Here is a 23,955-nt window from a genome sequence, read left to right as displayed (position 1 = left end):
CCCGCTCCCTCTCTCGCACACCTGCTCCCTCTCGCACACCAGCACACCCTCTCTCTCGCACACCCACTCCCTCTCGCACACCCGCTCCCTCTCTCGCACACCCGCTCCCTCTCTCGCACACCCGCTCCCTCTCTCGCACACCCGCTCCCTCTCTCGCACACCCGCTCCCTCTCTCGCACACCCGCTCCCTCTCTCGCACACCCGCTCCCTCTCTCGCACACCAGCACACCCTCTCTTTCGCACACCAGCACACCCTCTCTTTCGCACACCTGCTCCCTCTCGCACACCAGCACACCCTCTCTCTCGCACACCCACTCCCTCTCACATGCCCGCTCCCTCTCTCGCACACCCGCTCCCTCTCTCGCACACCCGCTCCCTCTCTCGCACACCCGCTCCCTCTCTCGCACACCAACTCCCTCTCTCGCACACCAGCACACCCTCTCTCTCGCACACCCGCTCCCTCTCTCGCACACCAACTCCCTCTCTCGCACACCAGCGCACCCTCTCTCTCGCACACCCACTCCCTCTCGCATGCCCGCTCCCCCTCTCGCACGCCCGCTCCCCCTCTCACACGCCCGCTCCCCCTCTCACACCCGTACACAGGCCTGAATTTTCAGCTCGGTGGGAGGGCACAATCGGTGGGTTCAGGATTGGTCAGGAAATGAACCACCGACCACGATCGACCCCCGACCGTGATTTTGCACACCGAACAGCTCAGCACTGCCAGAGTGGGGGCAGGAAGAGGGTGGGAGGAGTGGGGGGGCAATGACATTCCCATGGGTGCGGGTGAGTGCTGAGAGAAAGCTCCCTGAAGGCAGAGAGCTGCAGACCCAAAAAAACAGCAAAGCGAGTTTTAAAAGTCAGGGAAAAAATGCCAAGCATCACAATCGGGCACATGAACATATAGATGATAAAAATGCTGCCAATAGATTTTTATCTTTATTTTATTTAATAACTGGAATCTCATCCCACCCTTGGATGAGGTTTTATGAAAAATGCAAAGTCCACCTGGTCAACTCGCCTGTCAGCCAACCGAACGGTTAGACCGACCACGAAAATCAGAGATAGTTGGGCCGTTCATGGGATTAATTACCCTCTCAAGGCCGGAAGCGCACCAAGGGAGCGCTGAGCTAAATATCGCGCGAGCGTAGGATGACATCAGGATTCTCGCCCGACGTCTTCTCGCGCAATTTTACACCCGATCGGGTCAGATTCACATCTGCCCCCTGTGGATGTAATATTCTGCCCACACTCCCTCTCACATACACTCACTTTCACACACTCACACGTGCACACGCGAACACACACATGCACACACATGTATACACACACAGACATTCACATACTCACACATACAAACATACACATATGCACGCACGCACACACAGATACACACACATACACACACACACGCAAACTGACACACACACGCATACACACACACACACGCATACACACACACACGCATACACACACACACACGCATACACACACACACACGCATACACACACACGCATACACACACACGCATACACACACACGCATACACACACACACGCATACACACACACACGCATACACACACAGACGCATACACACACAGACGCATACACACACAGACGCATACACACACAGACGCATACACACACAGACGCATACACACACAGACGCAGACACACACACACGCATACACACACAGACGCAGACACACACACACGCATACAGACACGCAGACACACACACACGCATACAGACACGCAGACACACACACACGCATACAGACACGCAGACACACACACACGCATACAGACACGCAGACACACACACACGCATACAGACACGCAGACACACACACACGCATACAGACACGCAGACACACACACACGCATACAGACACGCAGACACACACACACGCATACAGACACGCAGACACACACACACGCATACAGACACGCAGACACACACACACGCATACAGACACGCAGACACACACACACGCATACAGACACGCAGACACACACACACGCATACAGACACGCAGACACACACACACGCATACAGACACGCAGACACACACACACGCATACAGACACGCAGACACACACACACGCATACAGACACGCAGACACACACACACGCATACAGACACGCAGACACACACACACGCATACAGACACGCAGACACACACACACGCATACAGACACGCAGACACACACACACGCATACAGACACGCAGACACACACACACGCATACAGACACGCAGACACACACACACGCATACAGACACGCAGACACACACACACGCATACAGACACGCAGACACACACACACGCATACAGACACGCAGACACACACACACCCCGACACGCAGACACACACGCACACCGACACGCAGACACACACGCACACTGACACGCAGACACACACACACGCATACCGACACGCAGACACACACACACGCATACCGACACGCAGACACACACACACGCATACCGACACGCAGACACACACACACGCATACCGACACGCAGACACACACACACGCATACCGACACGCAGACACACACACACGCATACCGACACGCAGACACACACACACGCATACCGACACGCAGACACACACACACGCATACCGACACGCAGACACACACACACGCATACCGACACGCAGACACACACACACGCATACCGACACGCAGACACACACACACGCATACCGACACGCAGACACACACACACGCATACCGACACGCAGACACACACACACGCATACAGACACGCAGACACACACACACGCATACAGACACGCAGACACACACACGCATACAGACACGCAGACACACACACACGCATACAGACACGCAGACACACACACGCATACAGACACGCAGACACACACACACGCATACAGACACGCAGACACACACACACGCATACAGACACGCAGACACACACACACGCATACAGACACGCAGACACACACACACGCATACAGACACGCAGACACACACACACGCATACAGACACGCAGACACACACACACGCATACAGACACGCAGACACACACACGCATACAGACACGCAGACACACACACATGCATACAGACACGCAGACACACACACACGCATACAGACACGCAGACACACACACGCATACAGACACGCAGACACACATGCATACAGACACGCAGACACACACATGCATACAGACACGCAGACACACACATGCATACAGACACGCAGACACACACACGCGTGCAAACAGACACACACATATACTAAGCCTATCTCACTCTCAATTCTTTCTAAGATTTCAGATTCTTGCTTTTATTTATTTTGGTTGTAACCGCAGTTAATTTGGTGACTATTCAGTTCATTTTACATTCTGCCTGTTGTCCAGGTGACCTTCTGTCGTTCTCACCTCCAACAATGTCCCACAGCTTCACTGTCCTATCACTGCCTCCTGTGGCCAAGAGTCTGGAGTTTGGAGAAAATTTGACAGCATTAACCTCGCCATCGTGTGCTTCCTGGTTAAAAGAGCAAAAAAAAATAAATAAATATTCAGAAGTAATTGTTTTATTTTCAGTTTGAAGTTGACATTAACGGACTTCAGGAGGATACAAACAGGCTGCAGGAATGGGCAGACCCGCGGCAGGTGAAATCGAATGCAGAGAAATGTGAAATGATTCGTTTTTGTTGGAAGATTGGAGAGATGATATAAAATAAAGGGCACATTCAGTCACCTGGTAGGACAGAACTTTAATATTTCTGGAAAGAGAGACATGTTGTCGAAGCTTTTTGTCTTGCACTCATCAGGACAAACGCAAGAACGTCAAATTTCAAACAATCACAGCAATTTATACTACAGGAGAGAAAGGGGACTGATTGGTTAGCATGATTGGTAGGCCACATGTCCCAACAATTTGCTTGGTTCATCGGCTGATCGTAATAGGCACAGTACTGACCGTACTCGACCAGCTCACACTTGCAAGGCCGAAACAAAACATCTACTGTTAGATGTGATAATCCAGACTGGGTGTGGGCCTGCTAGGTCAGCATTTATTGCCCATTCCTAATTGCCCTTGAGAAATAAGTGGCTTGTTAAGAGTCAACCACATTGCTGTGGGTCTGGAGTCACACGTAGGCCAGACCAGGTAAGGACGGCAGATTTCCCTCCCTAAAGGGACATTAGTGAACCACATGGGTTTTTATGACAATGAACAATAGGCTTTTAGTTCCAGGCTTTTTATTTTGAATAAAATTTCATCATCTGCCATGGCGGAATTAAAAAACCCAGGTCCCCAGAGCATTACCCATGGTCTCTGGATTACTAGTCCAGCGACAATACCACTGCGCTACCGCCTCCCCCTAACAATAGCTGCACTAACAACCAATTTAAGATAATCAGTCAAGTTCATAACATGACTCATTCCCACTTGCTCGAAGCGACATTCATTCAGGGACCTGCTCTCTGGAAACAAAAGGAATACATTCAACCCTTGCACCTTTTTTAAAGAACCGGGGAACCTGGGGAGCCAATAGTTCCCCGTTACTTTTCCCATGGCAACACCTCGGCAAGAGTTGACTTGCCAACCAATTCACCAAGGCTCCTTAGACAGCACCTTCCAAACCCACGACCACTACCATCTAGAAGGACAAGGGCAGCAGACACATGGGCACACCACCACCTGGACGTTCCCCTCCAAGTCACTCACCATCCTGACTTGGAAATATATCGGCCGTTCCTTCACTGTCGCTGGGTCAAAATCCTGGAACACCTTCCCTAACAGCACTGTGGGTGTACCTACACCACATGGACTGAAGTGGATCAAGAAGGCAGCTCACCACCACCACTTTCTCAAGGGCAACTAGGGATGGGCAATAAATGCTGGGCCCAGCCAGCGATGCCCACACCCCATGACTGATTTTTTAAAAAAGCATCATTTTCTCCTGTAGTATAAATTGCTCTGATCATTTGAAATTTGGTATTCTTGCATTTGCCCTGATGAGTGCAAGACAAAAGGCTTTGGCTCTCTTTTCAGCAACGTAAAGGGAATAATTTCAAAGGAGATGCAGGGACAGAGAGGCCTGGAGGTATATGTGCACAAACCATTGAAATTAGCAGGAAGGATGAGAATAAGGCATATGGGATTCAGAGCTTTATAAACCAGAGGCATAGAGCACAAAAGCAAGAAAGCCATGCTAAACCTTTATAAAACACAGATTATTGTTGAAAAAAGAAATTTTGTTGAAACTTTTCACCCTGCACTCATCAGGACAAACACAAGAATACCAATGGCAGGGAAACGACGACAAACGCTGACTAGGCCTCAACTGGAGAATGGTGTCCAGTTCTGTGCCCAGCGTAAATCCTACGCTTTAGGAAGGATGCAAAGTCCTTGGAGAGGGCGCGGAGGACATTTACCAGAGCGGTTCCGCACGGGTGAGGGACTTCAGTTAACGTGGAGGGGCTGGAGAAGGCGGGATTGTTCTCTTTGGAGCAGAGAAAGTTAAGGGGGAGATTTGATAGAGGTGCTCAAAATGACAAATGGTTTTGAGAGAGTAAATAAGGAGGAACTGTTTCCAGTGGCAGGAGGGTCGGTAGCCAGAGGGACACAAGATTGAAGAGAATCGGCAAGAGAATCAGAGGGAGAGATGAGGATTTTCTTCTTGGAGAAACACAGTTGTGATCTGGAATACGCTCCTGAAGGAGGGTTGGAAGCAGAATCAACAGTAAATTTGAAAATGGGACTGGATATTTTAATTCATTCACAGGATGTGAGCCTCGCTGGTAATTTACTCTGCGTCAGTGGTTGCCGTTGAGAAGATGGTGGTGAGACCTTTATACACAACTGATTGACTTGCTCGGCCATTTCAGGGGGCAGTTCAGAATCAACCATATTGCTGTGGGCCTGGAGTTACATGTAGACCAGACTGGGCTAAGGAAGGCAGATTTCCTTCCCTAAAGGACATTAGTGAGGGGTTTTGACAACAGTCTGGTAGTTACCTGATCATTATTACTGAGACTAGATTTTTATTGAATAAATTAAAAACTTGAAAAGGAACAACAACATTGCTAGGACGAAGGGTAGGTGGGAGGGAGTGGGATTAATTGGATTGCTCTTTTCAAAGAGCTGGCACAGGCACGATGGGCCGAATGGCCTCCTTCTGTGTCGTGTCTCTTTTCTGAATTTCTCTCCTCTTCTCGTGAGAGCGCGACTGCAGCACTTCTCTGTAGGGTCACCTGGGTAAGTCACTCCCCTGTCCACGCTTCCTAGGCAGGCTGGCTGGCCATGGGGGGCTTCACACTCGCACTCACTGAGCACACATGGGCATCGCTCAACGTCGATCGAGAGAGGCACTTGGGCGATGTTACCTCTAGCTGGACGAGGATGCTGAGGTCAAATTGTGACAAACCCAGGCGTGGGAATAAACTTGGATGCCCCCCTAATTGATATGGTTCAATGCCACATTCAATGCTGCAACAAGACACAAAGATTGGGAGTAAAAATATCAGGACTGACCCCTGGTAGAACAATAATTAGAATAGTGCTGTTGGAAAAAAAAATCTCTGTTTTCTATACTGCCTTTTCCAGCCTCCAAGCATCCCAAATCACTTTACAATCATTGAGGCTCAACACCATCCAGGACAAAGCAGCCCCGCTTGATTGGCACCCCATCCACAAACATTCACTCCCTCCACCACCGACGTGCAGTGGTAGCAGTGTGTACTGTCTACAAGATGCATTGCAGGAATTCACCAAGGCTCCTTAGGCAACACTTTCTCAACCCACGACCACTACCACCTAGGACAAGGGCAGCAGATAGATGGGAACACCACCAGCTGGAAGTTCCCCTCCAAGTCACTCCCCATCCTGACTTGGAAATATATCGCCGTTCCTTCACTGTCACTGGGTCAAAATCCTGGAACTCCCTTCCTAACAGCACTGTGGGTGTACCTACACCACATGGACTGCAGCGGTTCAAGAAGGCAGCTCACCACCACCACCTTCTCAAGGGGCAATTAGGGATGGGCAATGAATGCTGGCCCAGCCAGTGAAGCCCATATCCAGTGAATGAATTTAAAAAAAGTAATTTTGAACTGTAGTCACTGTTGGAATGTAGGAAACACAGCAGCTAATTTACGCACAGCAAGATTCCACAATCAGCAACGTGATAATCTGTTTTTGTTATAATTATGCTTTCCCTCAGAGCTGCAGTTTTTCCTGATCTCTCTGGAAGGGGGACTTGAACTCACAACCCTGTGACTCGGAGGTAAGAGAGTGCTACCCACCGAGTAGACACAAGCCTGATAGATGGCACCCGGTTAATGGTGAACGGGTCATGTTCACACTGACACTGCTAACTGAGGCAGCAGAGAGACCCCCCCTCCCTTCCTACTGTTCTCCAGATTGCATTCACAGTGAACAGTTTAACGGTCACTTACCAAACTGTGCCGCACTCTGGCTGGAACTCTTGCAACTGAACGGAAGGAGGTTGGGCTGCAATCGAAGTCGCTGAAAGATGGACTTGACCGTTTCCTGTTGGAATTCAGAAGAAGAGAGCACACACAAACACACACACACACACACACACACGCACACGTGCTCATGCACACACACAAATACACGCACGCGCGCACACACAGAGGCACATGCACAGACACACACACACAAACACACAGGTGCACGCACACACACAGATGGATACGCACGGACACACACACAAACACACAGGTGCACGCACACAAACATGGATGCACACGCGTGCACACACACACAAACAAACACACACACAGATGCACACACATGCACGCACACACAAACACACACACACAAGGATGCATATGTGCACACACACACACAAACACATGCATGCAAACACACAAACACAGACACAGACGATGTGCACAGGCAGACACACACACACACAGGCAGAGAGAAAGAAACAGAGAGAGACACAAACACAGAGGCACACAGGCAAAGACACATAGTCACACACAGATTGTCAGACACATGCACGTGCACAGACACATCACACACAAAGACACAGCCAAACACACAGAAACACCCACACAGTTACAGTCAGACACATGCACACAGGCGCACATACAGTTACACAGACACACAGACACACGTGTGTAAGTAAGGTTAAATTCAGCCTGTCTTGACTGCAGACTAGATAGAAATGATGGGGAGGCAAACAGGGTAACTGGAGACATAGAAATGAGGGAGTGGGCAACATACAACAGTTAATAAATAAGTTAAATGAATAAGATGGAAAGTCAGCCAATTAGAAAGACAGTTCCCTCCAAATAGGCAAATTAATTTACTTTGACAGCTTGGTCATATAGAGACTAACACACAATGTGTTTTTTTTTTCCACTGAACATAGTTTGAATATAAACACACCAAAGTTGAATGATGAAACAAAATGTATGTTGTTGGAATGTTTATACTTTCAATCAGCCACATTCCGCTGAGAATTCCCTCTAAACCTCTCTGCTTCACTTTTCTACTTCAAGTTATTCCTTGCATTTATATTGCGCTTTTCACAACCACGAGACACCTCAAAGCAGTTTACAGCCAATGATGTGTAGTCCCTGTTGTAATGTCAGACACGCAGCGGCCAATGTGTGCACAGCAAGCTCCCAGAAATGTGACAATGACAGATCATCTGTTTGGGCGATGCTAACGATGTTAAATTAAGGGATAAGTATTGATTAGGACATGGGGGGGTGGTTGACATAGTGCCATGGAAACTTTTACATTTACTCAAGCAGACAGATAGGCCCTCAGTTTAACAATGTATCTGAAACACGGCACCTCCAACAGTGGAGCACACCCTCAGTGCTGCACTGGAATGTCAGCCTTATCGTTTGTGCTGCAGTCCTGGGATGAGGCTTGACGCTGGAATCTTGTGGCTCTGAGGGGAGATTGCAACCACTGAGCCTCAACTGAGACACTTAAAATCTACCTCTCTGCCCAAGCTTCTCATCACCTGGCCTCACATCTCCTTATGTGGATCAGTGTTAAAAGCTTTGCTGAATGGAGTTTCCTATGAAGTGCCTTGGGATACGTTACTACATTAAAAGCGCTGTATAAATGCAAATTACTGTCGTTAATCCAGGCCAAAATCTTGTCTCCCAGCACCGATGACAGCTCCCCATTTCCGCTTAAATCTTAAAGGCCGTGTTACTGACACACACACACACACCAGCCAGATCCAAGGTGCCGTCCATGCTCTGTGCTGAGTCAAGGAAGCATTATTATAACATCTTGCAGCACTAGGAAAAGGCCATTCAGCCCATCGTGCCTCTGCCTGCTCTTTAAAAAGAGATAGCCAATTAGTCCCACTTGCCAACTCTCTTCCCACCATCCTTTCAGGCAGCGCCTTCCAGATCACAACAACTCCCTCCGTAGAAAAAAATTCTCCTCATCTTCCCCTCTGGTTCTTTTCCCGATTCTCTTGAATCTGTGTCCCTCTGGTTACCGACTCACCCCACCACCAGAAACAGTTTCTCCTTATTTCTTCCATCAAAGTCCTTAATGATTTAAAAACAATTATATTAAATTTCCCCTTAGCCTTCTGCTCTCAGGAGAACAAATCCAGCTTCTCCAACATATCCTTATCATTGAAGCCCTCATCCCCGGTACCATCCTAGTAAATCTCTGCACTCTCTTCAAGGCCTTGGCTGTTAATTGTATGTTAATTATATTCTTAAGATACACAAGTGAAGAGCATAATGTAATTAAGTATCTAGAGCACTTATAAAGAGAGGCTGCTGTGACAGTGGGTAGGAGGCAGAGAGATGTAAAGCTGCATTCTGTGAATAAACCCATTATCAAGAAAACTGTTAGCATCCGGCTTGAGATCACGATAACACTGACATCCTTCCTAAAATTTGGCAGCCAGAATTAGACTCAATTTTCTATTTATGGCCAAACTAGTGATTTATAAAAGGTTCAGCAGAACTTCCCTACTTTCATACTCTATTTATAAAACCAGAGGTTCTGACTGTATTTTTAACAGGCCTCTCAACTTGTTCTTCCATCTTTGTATACATCACTAACCCCCCTGCACCCCGCCCCCCCAAACCACCCCCAGATCTCTCTTTGCTCCTGCACCCCTGCAACCAAAATGCATTGTTTTGTTAAGGGAACAACAGTTGTCCAGGGTATTCCACGGACAAGATTGGAAATGAATCATCAAAATGCCCAGGTCCGCATTCCCGATCCCAATCCAACAATCCCCCTTTGGAAGGTACACTTGTGTGGGAATAGGCTGCCAAGAGGATTGGGTTTGTCTATGAGGTCCTGCTGTCAAATCAGCCCATGTGACAGACTGCCCACATGGACAAGGAAACAGGTCAAAGAGCAGTCAGCATAGATTCCTGAAGGGAAGGTCTCGTTTGACTAACCTCATTGGATTCTCTGAAGAAGTGACAGAAAGGGTAGACTAGGGTCTTGTAGTAGATCGAGAAGGAACCCTTTGATAGATACATGACTAAGGTCAGAAAAGGCAGAGTCTTGATTGACCAGCAGAATGAATAGGAAGCTGACTATAAACCAGAAAACAGAGAGTGAGCATCACTTTTCGAAAGGACTAGAATTCCAAAGCAGAAAAGGGATGTTGAACTTGTATTGAGGCATGGTTGGACCACACCTGGGAGTTACTGTACACAGTCCTGGTCTTCATATTACCAAAAGGTATAGAGGCACTGGAGAAGGTGCAAAACAGGTTTACAAAGATGGTGCCAGAACTCAAGAGGTTATATCATTCAGGAAAGATTGAACAGGTTGGAGCTCTTTTCTCTCGCAAAGAGGAGGCTGAGGGGTGACCAGGTAGAAATCTTCAAGATTTGAAGGGATTCAATAGTGTAGATGTGGAGAGGCCTTTTTCCACTTGTTGGAGAGTCCAAAGCTCAGGGTCATCAGTTTAAGATAGTCACTTATAAATCCAATTGGGAATTTAGGAGAAATTTCTTTACCAGGAGAGCGGTGAGAATATGGAACTCGCTCCCACAGGGAATAGTTGAGGCGATTGGCATAGATGCATTTAAGGGGAAGTGAGATAAGCACATGAGGCGGAAAGAAATAGAAGAATATGTTGACAGGGGAGATGAAGCGGGGTGGGAGGAGGCTCGTGTGAAGCATAAACACTATGGACCAGTAGGGCCGAATGGCCTGTTTCGGTGTCTGTAATAACTACATAATATCCCAGGGTGAATCAACAACAGTTAAGCAATAGTTGAGGAAAGAGAAAGCTTAGACCACATGTCAAGTTGTGGTGTGGAAGATGACTTAGGGGAGCTTTGAAGGTTGGAGGTGGAGTAGGTTGACATCGTGAACAAGTTCACAACCAACCCTGAGTGGCCCAGCTACTCAAAGACGTGGTCCAACAACTGGAATCTACCCTGTGCTCCTCCCTAAATGGAACACAGATGTTTCAGCAAGCAGCTTGGAGGGGCAGACCATAGAGGTTACAAAGTTGGAAATCAGCCGCCCAGGAACTTTCAATATGGCAAAACAGAACTTACCTTAAGAGGCCTTTAAAGGATTGGAGAAATCTGGGCTGGGTTGAAAGACTGAGGGAGGCTGACCTAAATAAAAACAAAAGGAAGATTTGTGGCTGATGAAGACTGGTTTTAGTAAGAACGGCTGAAGCTTTGAGGAGGAAGACCCACCGTGCTCATCCATCAGGTACTCAGGCCTGATGTCCAACTGAACAGGCCCCAGCAATAGGTTCACACGGCCCAACATCAAGGACAACTTTCCAATGTCAAAGTCACATGGCCTGGCATCAAGGTCACATGGCCCAATGTCAAGATGTCCTGGGTTCACAATACCTGTCCATGTCACAGACACTGCCAAAGCCTTGAACTTAACAGTGGAATTCCAGGGACCTCTGCAAATATTGACTCATTTCTGAGGCCAGTTTGCGAATATTGAAACCCAGGGACTCAGGGAAACCTCTCCCCCATAATTATTAACACCCTCTCACGCACCTCATGTCAAAGCATAGTCACATCGCTGGGAGCCCTCCCTGCAAATACTGACAAAGGTGTGAGAGCCAAACAGGTCCAGTTGCCTCTGACTTGTAAAATCTTTATACTCTTTCCTTCACCCATGTAGCAGTTTTGTCTCTGCCTCTCGTTGTCTTGGTGATAGAGGAACACCATAGTTACAACACCACAGCTTGCGGAAGCCCCCACCCCTTGTACCTGCCCCCGTGGACAGTATCCAGTCAGTGGGTATGTCTCAATCATGTATAGTGTGCTGATGGGAACAATGGAACAAGGGAGGCCATTCACCCCCTTTAGCCTGTTCTGCCACCATTCAATGAGATCATGACTGATCTGTCTCGAGGCTCCGTACACCCACCTTAGCATCATCCCCCACAAGCCCCCCTTTGCTCAATAAAAATCTAGCAATGTCCATCTTGAAAACTCCAACTGACAACCAGCATCCACAATCAATTCATTTTATTCATTGACAGGATGTGGGCATCACTGGCTGGGCCAGCATTTATTGCCCATCCCTAATTACCCTTGAGAAGGTGGTGGTGAGCCACCTACTTGAACCGCTGCAGTCCATGTGGTGTAGGTACACCTACAGTGCTGTTGGGGGATGGGGGGAGTTGCGGGGGGAGTTCCGGCATTTTGATCTAGCGACAATGAAGGAACAGCATTGTAGTTCTACATCAGTTTGGTGTGTCACTTGGAGGGGAATTGTAGGTGGTGGTGTTCCCATGTGTCTGCTGACCTTGTCTTTCTAGATGGTAATGGTCGTGAGTTTGGAAAGTGCTGTCGATGGAGCCTTGGTGAGTTCCTGCAGTACATCTTGCGGATGGTACGCTCTGTTGCCAGTGTGTGGTGGAGGGAGTGAATGTTTGTGGATGTGGTGCCAATCAAGGGCACTGCTTCGTCCTGGATGTGTCAAGCTTCTTGAGTGTTGTGGGAGCTGCACTCATCCAGGCAAGTGGGGAGTATTCCATCATACTCCTGGCTTGTGCCTTGTAGATGGTGGACAGGCTTTGGGGAGTCAGGAAGTGAGTTACTCGCTGCAGGATTCCTAGCCTCTGACCTGCTCTTGTAGCCACAGTATTTATATGGCTAGTCCAGTTCAGTTTCTGGTCAATGGTAACCCCCAGGATGCTGATAGTGGGGGATTCGGTGATGGTAATGCCATTGAATGTCAAGGGGGCGATGGTTAGATACTCTCCTATTGGAGATGGTCATTGCCTGGCAATTGTGTGGCGCAAATGTTACTGCCACTTGTCAGCCCAAACCTGGATACTGGAGAGAGAGTTCCAGTTTTCTGCTACCCTTTCTGTGAAGAAGTGCTTCCTGATCTCACTCCTGCTGGTCTGGCTCTAATTTTAAGGTTGTGCCCCTCTTTTTCTAGACTCCACTCTCCAGAGAAAATAGTTTCTGTCCTATCTAACTCATCAAAACCCTTAAATCACTTTAACTGCCTCACCCAGATCACCCCTCAACCTTTTAAACTCAAGGATGTACAAGACAGGTTTATGCAACCTATCCTCATAATATAACCAGTCAGATGAGAAGAGAAGCTAAGTTGTCTCAGTAATGCGTTGCCACCTTCTTGAAGGGCAACTAGAAATGGGCAATAAATGCCAGCATTGCCAACAACTTAGGAAAGAATTAAAAATGTCAAAAGGCAATAGAGACATCACTTGACAGGTCTGACAGCAGATTTTCTATTTGTTCATGGAATGTGGGCTTCGCTGGCTGGGCCAGCATTTATTGCCCATCCCTAGTTGCCCTTGGGAAGGTGGTGGTGAGCTGCCTTTTTGAACCGCTGCAGTCCATGTGGTGTAGGTACACCCACAGTGCTGTTAGGGAGGGAGTTCCAGGATTTTGACCCAGTGACAGTGAAGGAACGGCCGATATATTTTTAAGTCAGGATGATGTATGGCTTGGAGGGGTATTTGCAGATGGTGGTGTTCCCATGCATCTACTGCCCTTTGTCCTTCTAGGTGGCAGAGGTCGTGGGTTTGGAAGGTGCTGTCCAAGGAGTCTTGGTGAGTTTCTGCAGTACATCTTGTAGATGGTGCACACTGCTGCTGGTGGAAGGAGTGAATGTTTAAGGTTGTGGATGGGGTGCCTCCGATCCTTATAGTAAGGAGGCAAGGAACAGGAGGCAGCCAATTAGCCCCTCAAGCTTGTCCTGGCATTCAATGAGATCATGGCTGATATGTATCCCAACTCCATCCATGTCCCTTATATCCTTATGACATGTGAATTTTATATGTTTCATAGGAATCGCCTCTCGTTCTCCTAAACTCGAGTAAATATCGATGACCTGCTGTGTCTCAGCATGAGGAGCTCAGCAGTGATTGACCCCCTCCTTTGGACATGTGACCTTTGGGAGGGGCAGATTCACTCTTCATGCCTGCTAGAGTCTCCACTCAGGTGTCCAAAGGAGGGGGTCAATCACTGCTGAACCCCTCATGCTGAGACACAGCAGGTCACTGGAGTTTAGGAGAACGAGAGGCGATTCCAATGAAACATATAAAATTCTGAGCGGATTTGACAGGGTAGATGCTGGGGTGTTATTTCCCCTGGTTGGGGAATCTAGAGCACAGGGGTCACAGTCTCAGCATCGGCCGTTGATCAGTTAGGACTGAAAGGAGGAGAAATTTCTTCACCTTGGAGGGAGGTGAATCTTCGGAATTCTCTACCCGAGCGCTGTGGGTTCTCAGTTGTTGAGTATACTCGAGACAGAGCGATAGATTTCTAGGCTCTAAGGGGTTTGCAGAACATGACAGAGGTTGAGCTAGAAGATCAGCCATGACCTTGTTGAAAGGTGGAGCAGATTTGAAAGGCTGAACTGCCCCTCCCCCACCAACTCCGATTTCTTCCATCGGAAACATGGCCAAAACCCTTCTCCCAGCCCCCATCCCCAGAACTCAATGCGGGGCCAGCTCTGCCATAACCTGGATCAGTACCAACCTCGGGCACTTTCCCAACTCCACCGCTCAGCCTGGCCTGGCCAAACACCGCACAGGGAGATCCCACATTTACCTTAAATTCCGAAATGGTTTGAAGCTCTTGGTCTCCTGGTGTCTGGATTCCTCGGTTGACAGTTCTTGCACTTGGCGAAAGACATCTCTAAAAAAATAAACCAAGAGCATATTAAGCAGCAAAATCAGTTTCGAATGAGGAGCTAACTGATTCTGCACTTGAGTGTTGCTGAAAAAAGGTATTCTGTTGAAGCTTTTCATCTTGCACTCATCAGGACAATCATCATCATCATCAGGGCAAGAACACCAATGTCAGGGGGAACAACAACCTTATACTGTATGAGAAAAGAGTGTCTAATGTCTCTTATCATCCCGTATAAAGTTGCTGCTTTTCTGGACATTAGTGTCCTTGTGATTGTCCTGATGAGTGCAAGATGAAAAGCTTCAACAGAATGTCATTTTCCAGCAACACTGCACTGTCGACAGGGGCAGTGTTATCGGAGTAAAGGGTTAATGTACCATTATTCTGTATTATACACAGGGGCTGGTTATCAGGAGTAAAGAGTTAATAAATTCCTTATTCTGCACTGTGCACAGGGCCGGTGTTACCAGGCGTACAGGGTTAATATACTCCTTCTTCTGCGCTGTCCACTGTTATAAACACCCGACTGGTTCATGAAAACATTTAAAATGGAGGAACCCTGTCATCCTTACCCGGTCTGGCCTATTATTTGACTCCAGTCCCACACCAAGGTAGTTGGCTCTTAACTGCCCTCGGAAGTGACCTAGGGAGGCACTCAGCTTGGGCACAGGTGGTATGCCCACCACCACCTTCTCAGGGAAGGGCAGTAAGTGCTTCTCCTGTCAGCGGTGCCCGCATCCCAAGATTGGAATAATACCAAATGGGAGGCATTACGCACAGACTGTGCCCCGCACCAAGAGAATGGCCCCCCCCCCCGCCCAGCAACACTTCGCCATCCAGCGGAGATTCATAAATGCTTAACGTTGGATCAGAACCATCTGATCTCAGCCCTGAAGGCAAAGGGGGCATCTCTCAGGTCTGCGGAACTCACAATCTAACCAGGCAAGGGACGTACCCAACTGGGACGCAAGGGGAATTTTAACTCGATTAACCGTGTAATAATGGTCCTCTCAACCTTGAAGAAATGAAACAAACCAACTGATTAAAATAATCCCAATCAGAGTTCCACTGGGAAAAGTGGAAAGACCTATATTTGTTTCTATAGCACCTTATGCAACCTCAGGAGATTGTCTGTGAAGCACTTTGGGATGGAGTGCTTTCGAAGTGCAGACACTGTTGTAAAGTAGGAAACCTGGCAGCCAATTTACACACAGCAAGGTCCCATGAACCGCAATGTGATAAGGGCCAGACAATCCATTTTTTGCGATGTTGATTCAAGGATAAATACTGACCAGGACACCGGGGGGGGAACTCAACTGCTCCTCTCCAAAATAGTGACCACGGAATCCTTATATTGACCTAAGAGGGCAGATGGGGCCTCAGTTTAACGTCTCGTCTCCAAGGAGGCATTTCTGACAGGGCAGCACTCCCTCTGTACTGACCCTCTGACAGTGCAACACTCCCTCTGTACTGACCCTCTGACAGTGCAACACTCCCTCTGTACTGACCCTCTGACAGTGCAACACTCCCTCTGTACTGACCCTCTGACAGTGCAACACTCCCTCTGTACTGACCCTCTGACAGTGCAACACTCCCTCTGTACTGACCCTCTGACAGTGCAACACTCCCTCTGTACTGACCCTCTGACAGTGCAACACTCCCTCTGTACTGACCCTCTGACAGTGCAACACTCCCTCTGTACTGACCCTCTGACAGTGCAACACTCCCTCTGTACTGACCCTCTGACAGTGCAACACTCCCTCTGTACTGACCCTCTGACAGTGCAACACTCCCTCTGTACTGACCCTCTGACAGTGCAACACTCCCTCTGTACTGACCCTCTGACAGTGCAACACTCCCTCTGTACTGACCCTCTGACAGTGCAACACTCCCTCTGTACTGACCCTCTGACAGTGCAACACTCCCTCTGTACTGACCCTCTGACAGTGCAACACTCCCTCTGTACTGACCCTCTGACAGTGCAACACTCCCTCTGTACTGACCCTCTGACAGTGCAACACTCCCTCTGTACTGACCCTCTGACAGTGCAACACTCCCTCTGTACTGATCCTCCGACAGTGCAACACTCCCTCTGTACTGATCCTCCGACAGTGCAGCACTCCCTCAGTACTGACCTTCTGAGACTGCCACACTCCCTCAAGACTCATCCTCCAACAATGCAGCACTCCCTCAGTACTGACCCTCCAACAGTGCAGTGTTCCCTTAGTATTGACCCTCTAGCAATGCAGTGCTCCCACTGTACTAACCCTCCGACAATGCAGCCCTCCCTCAGTACTGACCCTCTGACAATGCAGCACCCCCTCAGCACTGACCCTCTGATAGTGCAGTGTTCTCTCAGTACTGACCCTCTGATAGTGCAGTGTTCCCTCAGTACTGCATTGGGAGAGTCAGCTTGGATTATTTTGCACTCAATTGCCTCGTTCTGAGCCGTAAATGACTCTTTAATTAAATGGAGCCAATAAGGTCACTCAGTAACTCAATTTTTTCTTCTTCATTCTTTTATGGGATGTGAGTATCACTGGCAAGGCCAGCATTTGTTGCCCATCCCTAAATGCCCTAGAACTGAGTGGCTTGCTAGGCCATTTCAGGGGGCAGTTAAGAGTCAACCACATTGCTGTGGGTCTGGAGTCACATGCAGGCCAGACCGGGTAAGGACAGCAGATTTCCTTCCCTAAAGGATATTAGAATCACAAAATTGTTACAGTGCAGAAGGAGACCATTCAGCCCATCTTGTCTGCACTGGATGCCCAAATGAGCAATTCGCTCAGTGCCACTCCCCGGCCATCTCCCCGTAACCCGGCACATTCCTCCTTTTCAGATAATAATCCAATTCCCTCTTGAAAGCTTCGATTAAACCTACCTCCACCAAACGCTCAGGCAGTGTGTTCCAGATCCTAACCACCCGTTGCCTGAAGGAGCTTTTCCTCATGTCTCCATTGCTTCTTTTACCAACTACTTTAAATCTGGGTTCTCTGGTTCTCAATCCCTCCACCACTGGAAACAGTTTCCCCCTACCGATTCTGACCACACCCCTCATGATTTTGAATACCTCTATCAAGCCAATGGGTTTTTACAACAATCGATGATAGTTTCACGGTCACCATTACTGAGGCTAGCCTTTATATTCCAGATTTATTAATTGAATTTAAATTCCACCAGCCGCCAAGGTGGGGTTTGAACCTGTGTCCCTGAAGAATTAGCCTGGGCCTGTGGGTTACTAGTCCAGTGACATCACCATTACCCCACCATCTTCCCATAAATCAATTAATTTACTCATGGAGGTGAGATGGAGGTCAGCCTTGGTATAATTGAACAGGTTCAAAGGGCTGAATAGCCTCCTCCTGTCCCTACGCCCTATGTCATCTTTTGGCCATTCCAGTTAGTTTGTTTGGTGCGTGGCTGGTGGCTGCTGTACCTCTCAGAGCCTGTTGGTGATGCTGCTGAGCAAATCCCTGTATAGAATCATGTCAGAGGCTGTGGACCGGACAGAGTCTGTCTCTGTGCCAAGACTGCAAACAAGTTCTCCTGGATCATGGGTTTAGCCTGTAGTGCTGTTCAAATCACTGAAGAATAAAATAAATACATCTGTGTGGGGGCTGCAAAAGTGACATTGTTCAGGGTTCAGAGATAGAGTGTCTTTTCAGGGTAAGTGTTTGGGCAATCAGCTGATGGGAGAGAGAGATGGTGGAGGGAGAGGCAGAGATGGTGGAGGGAGAGGCAGAGATGGTGGAGGGAGAGGCAGAGATGGTGGAGGGAGAGGCAGAGATGGTGGAGGGAGAGGCAGAGATGGTGGAGGGAGAGGCAGAGAGGGGGAGGGAGAGGCAGAGAGGGGGAGGGAGAGGCAGAGAGGGGGAGGGAGAGGCAGAGAGGGGGAGGGAGAGGCAGAGAGGGGGAGGGAGAGGCAGAGAGGGGGAGGGAGAGGCAGAGATGGTGGAGGGAGAGGCAGAGAGGGGGAGGGAGAGGCAGAGAGGGGGAGGGAGAGGCAGAGAGGGGGAGGGAGAGGCAGAGAGGGGGAGGGAGAGGCAGAGAGGGGGAGGGAGAGGCAGAGAGGGGGAGGGAGAGGCAGAGAGGGGGAGGGAGAGGCAGAGAGGGGGAGGGAGAGGCAGAGAGGGGGAGGGAGAGGCAGAGAGGGGGAGGGAGAGGCAGAGAGGGGGAGGGAGAGGCAGAGAGGGGGAGGGAGAGGCAGAGAGGGGGAGGGAGAGGCAGAGAGGGGGAGGGAGAGGCAGAGAGGGGGAGGGAGAGGCAGAGAGGGGGAGGGAGAGGCAGAGAGGGGGAGGGAGAGGCAGAGAGGGGGAGGGAGAGGCAGAGAGGGGGAGGGAGAGGCAGAGAGGGGGAGGGAGAGGCAGAGAGGGGGAGGGAGAGGCAGAGAGGGGGAGGGAGAGGCAGAGAGGGGGAGGGAGAGGCAGAGAGGGGGAGGGAGAGGCAGAGAGGGGGAGGGAGAGGCAGAGAGGGGGAGGGAGAGGCAGAGAGGGGGAGGGAGAGGCAGAGAGGGGGAGGGAGAGGCAGAGAGGGGGAGGGAGAGGCAGAGAGGGGGAGGGAGAGGCAGAGAGGGGGAGGGAGAGGCAGAGAGGGGGAGGGAGAGGCAGAGAGGGGGAGGGAGAGGCAGAGAGGGGGAGGGAGAGGCAGAGAGGGGGAGGGAGAGGCAGAGAGGGGGAGGGAGAGGCAGAGAGGGGGAGGGAGAGGCAGAGAGGGGGAGGGAGAGGCAGAGAGGGGGAGGGAGAGGCAGAGAGGGGGAGGGAGAGGCAGAGAGGGGGAGGGAGAGGCAGAGAGGGGGAGGGAGAGGCAGAGAGGGGGAGGGAGAGGCAGAGAGGGGGAGGGAGAGGCAGAGAGGGGGAGGGAGAGGCAGAGAGGGGGAGGGAGAGGCAGAGAGGGGGAGGGAGAGGCAGAGAGGGGGAGGGAGAGGCAGAGAGGGGGAGGGAGAGGCAGAGAGGGGGAGGGAGAGGCAGAGAGGGGGAGGGAGAGGCAGAGAGGGGGAGGGAGAGGCAGAGAGGGGGAGGGAGAGGCAGAGAGGGGGAGGGAGAGCAGAGAGGGGGAGGGAGAGGCAGAGAGGGGGAGGGAGAGGCAGAGAGGGGGAGGGAGAGGCAGAGAGGGGGAGGGAGAGGCAGAGAGGGGGAGGGAGAGGCAGAGAGGGGGAGGGAGAGGCAGAGAGGGGGAGGGAGAGGCAGAGAGGGGGAGGGAGAGGCAGAGATGGTGGAGGGAGAGGCAGAGAGGGGGAGGGAGAGGCAGAGAGGGGGAGGGAGAGGCAGAGATGGTGGAGGGAGAGGCAGAGAGGGGGAGGGAGAGGCAGAGAGGGGGAGGGAGAGGCAGAGATGGTGGAGGGAGAGGCAGAGAGGGGGAGGGAGAGGCAGAGAGGGGGAGGGAGAGGCAGAGAGGGGGAGGGAGAGGCAGAGAGGGGGAGGGAGCGAGAGAGGGGGAGGGAAGGAGAGAGGGGGAGGGAGGGAGGGAGAGAGGGGGAGGGAGGGAGGGAGAGAGGGGGAGGGAGGGAGGGAGAGAGGGGGAGGGAGGGAGGGAGAGAGGGGGAGGGAGGGAGGGAGAGAGGGGGAGGGAGAGGCAGAGAGGGGGAGGGAGAGGCAGAGAGGGGGAGGGAGAGGCAGAGAGGGGGAGGGAGAGGCAGAGAGGGGGAGGGAGAAGCAGAGAGGGGGAGGGAGAGGCAGAGAGGGGGAGGGAGAGGCAGAGAGGGGGAGGGAGAGGCAGAGAGGGGGAGGGAGAGGCAGAGAGGGGGAGGGAGAGGCAGAGAGGGGGAGGGAGAGGCAGAGATGGTGGAGGGAGAGGCAGAGAGGGGGAGGGAGAGGCAGAGAGGGGGAGGGAGAGGCAGAGATGGTGGAGGGAGAGGCAGAGAGGGGGAGGGAGAGGCAGAGAGGGGGAGGGAGAGGCAGAGAGGGGGAGGGAGAGGCAGAGAGGGGGAGGGAGCGAGAGAGGGGGAGGGAAGGAGAGAGGGGGAGGGAGGGAGGGAGAGAGGGGGAGGGAGGGAGGGAGAGAGGGGGAGGGAGGGAGGGAGAGAGGGGGAGGGAGGGAGGGAGAGAGGGGGAGGGAGGGAGGGAGAGAGGGGGAGGGAGAGGCAGAGAGGGGGAGGGAGAGGCAGAGAGGGGGAGGGAGAGGCAGAGAGGGGGAGGGAGAGGCAGAGAGGGGGAGGGAGAGGCAGAGATGGTGGAGGGAGAGGCAGAGAGGGGGAGGGAGGGAGGGAGAGAGGGGGAGGGAGGGAGGGAGAGAGGGGGAGGGAGGGAGGGAGAGAGGGGGAGGGAGAGGCAGAGAGGGGGAGGGAGAGGCAGAGAGGGGGAGGGAGAGGCAGAGAGGGGGAGGGAGAGGCAGAGAGGGGGAGGGAGAGGCAGAGATGGTGGAGGGAGAGGCAGAGAGGGGGAGGGAGAGGCAGAGAGGGGGAGGGAGAGGCAGAGAGGGGGAGGGAGAGGCAGAGAGGGGGAGGGAGAGGCAGAGAGGGGGAGGGAGAGGCAGAGAGGGGGAGGGAGAAGCAGAGAGGGGGAGGGAGAGGCAGAGAGGGGGAGGGAGAGGCAGAGAGGGGGAGGGAGAGGCAGAGAGGGGGAGGGAGAAGCAGAGAGGGGGAGGGAGAGGCAGAGAGGGGGAGGGAGAGGCAGAGAGGGGGAGGGAGAGGCAGAGAGGGGGAGGGAGAAGCAGAGAGGGGGAGGGAGAGGCAGAGAGGGGGAGGGAGGGAGGGAGAGAGGGGGAGGGAGGGAGGGAGAGAGGGGGAGGGAGGGAGGGAGAGAGGGGGAGGGAGGGAGGGAGAGAGAGAGAGGGGGGAGGGAGAGAGAGAGGAGGGAGAGAGAGAGGGGGGAGGGAGAGAGAGAGAGGGGGGAGGGAGAGAGAGAGAGGGGGGAGGGAGAGAGAGAGAGAGGGGGAGGGAGGGAGGGAGAGAGGGGGAGGGAGGGAGGGAGAGAGGGGGAGGGAGGGAGGGAGAGAGGGGGGAGGGAGAGAGAGAGGGGGGAGGGAGAGAGAGAGGAGGGAGAGAGAGAGAGGGGGGAGGGAGAGAGAGAGAGGGGGGAGGGAGAGAGAGAGAGGGGGGAGGGAGAGAGAGAGAGGGGGGAGGGAGAGTGAGAGAGGAGGGAGAGAGAGAGAGAGAGGGGGGAGGGAGAGAGAGAGGAGGGAGAGAGAGAGGGGGGAGAGAGGGGGAGGGGGGTTGTGGTGGGTTATGGCGGTAGTGAGAGAGAGAGGGAGGGAGAGAGGGAAGGAGAGAGAGAGAGAAGGAGAGAGAGAGAGAAGGAGAGAGAGAGAGAGGCACCAAAAAGAAATATTAATGATTTGGATGAGGGAAGTGAATGTACTATCGCCAAATCTGCAGATGACACAAAAATAGGTGGGAAGACACAAGGAGTCTACAGACGGATACGGACAGGTTAAGTGAATGGGCAAAAACTGGGCAGATGGAATATAATGTGTGAAAATGTGAGGTTATGCACTTTGGCAGGAAGAATAGAGGAGCTGAATATTATTTAAATGGAGAAAGACTGCAGAAAGCTGCAGCACAGAGGGATTTGGGGGTCCTCATGCATGAATCACAAAAAGCTAGCACACAGATTCAACAGGTAATAGGGAAGGCAAATGGAATGTTGGCCTTTATTTCCAATGGAATGGAGTATAAAAATAGGGAAGTCTTGCTAAAATTATACAAGGCACTAGTTAGACCACACCTAGAATACTGTGAATAGTTTTGCTCCCCTTATCTAAGGAAAGATATACTGGCATTGGAGGCAGTCCAGAGAAGGTTCACTAGGTTGATCATAGGTATGGAGGGATTTTCTTCTGAGGAGAGGTTGATTAGGTTGGGTCTGTACTCATTGGAGTTTAGAAGAATGAGAGGTGACCTTATAGAAACATATAAGATTCTTAGGGAGCTTGACAGGGTAGATGCTGAGAGGTTGTTTCCCCTTGTGGGAGAGTCTAAGACCAGAGGGCATAATCTCAGAGTAAGGGCTCACCCATTTAAAACAGAGATGAGGAGGAATTTCTTTTCTCAGAGGGTAGTGAATCTGTGGAATTCTTTACCACAGAGGGCTGTAGAATCTGGGTCATTAAGTATATTCAAGGCTGAGATAGACAGATTTTTAATCAGTAAGGGAATCAAGGGCTATGGGGAAAAGGCAGGAAAGTGGAGTTGAGGATTATCAGATCAGCCATGATCTCATTGAATGGTGGAGCAGACTCGATGGGCCAAATGGCCTACTTCTGAACCTACGTCTTATGGTCTTATAGAACCCTTGGAAGGAAGAACAAGAGGGAGAGAGAGAGAGAGAGAGAGAAGGAGAGAGAGAAAGAATGTAAGAGTGAAGATAAAGATGAGTAAGGGAGGTAGGCTGTGATTGCGTGAGAGGAAAAGATGGGCAGAAAGATGAATAAACAAGGTCAGGCAAAGAGAGAGAGAAATTTTGGGGTACGCATAGACAAATGAGGGAGCAAGTGTGTGTGAGAAAGAGGGAATGAGAAGGCTAACAGGAGATTTAATGAAGGCATTCGACATGATGAAGGGGGTTTTGAGAGAATAAATAAGGAGAGACCTTTCCCAGTGGCAGGAGGGTTGGTAACCAGGGGGACGCAGATTGGTTTTTTTTTGCCAATTATCTTCAGAAGGGAAGATAAGGAGAATATTTTTTTTTTACGCAGTGAGTTGTGATCTGGAAGGCTCTGCCTGAAAGGGCGGTGGAAGCAGATTCAATAGTGACTTTCAAAGGGGAATCGGATAAAGACTGGAAAAGGGAAATTCACAGGGTTGTGGGGAAGAGCAACCGTTCAGGGTTTCCCAGTCTTTTTTTTTAATGACCTTTTTATAACGTTTTATGCCAAAGCCAAATTGT

At 51.0% G+C, this 23,955-nt stretch overlaps 1 protein-coding gene across 1 annotated transcript in view; it reads right to left on the bottom strand.

The window, feature by feature from the left end:
• Positions 1–23,955, bottom strand: part of LOC121283835 (autophagy-related protein 16-1-like) — a 96,620-nt gene that overhangs the window by 37,934 nt on the left and 34,731 nt on the right. Inside the window, exons 7-10 of the mRNA XM_041198613.1 lie at positions 15,053–15,139; positions 11,543–11,605; positions 7,451–7,544; positions 3,425–3,530 (exon numbers count right to left, since the gene is read on the bottom strand). Of these exons, the coding sequence (XP_041054547.1) occupies positions 3,425–3,530; positions 7,451–7,544; positions 11,543–11,605; positions 15,053–15,139 (350 nt within the window). The remainder of the gene's footprint in view (positions 1–3,424; positions 3,531–7,450; positions 7,545–11,542; positions 11,606–15,052; positions 15,140–23,955) is intronic.

The sequence above is a fragment of the Carcharodon carcharias genome, chromosome 11 (assembly GCF_017639515.1).
Source record: "Carcharodon carcharias isolate sCarCar2 chromosome 11, sCarCar2.pri, whole genome shotgun sequence".
NCBI classification, from domain to species: Eukaryota; Metazoa; Chordata; class Chondrichthyes; order Lamniformes; family Lamnidae; genus Carcharodon; species Carcharodon carcharias.
This window is presented reverse-complemented; position numbering and strand designations above follow the sequence as displayed.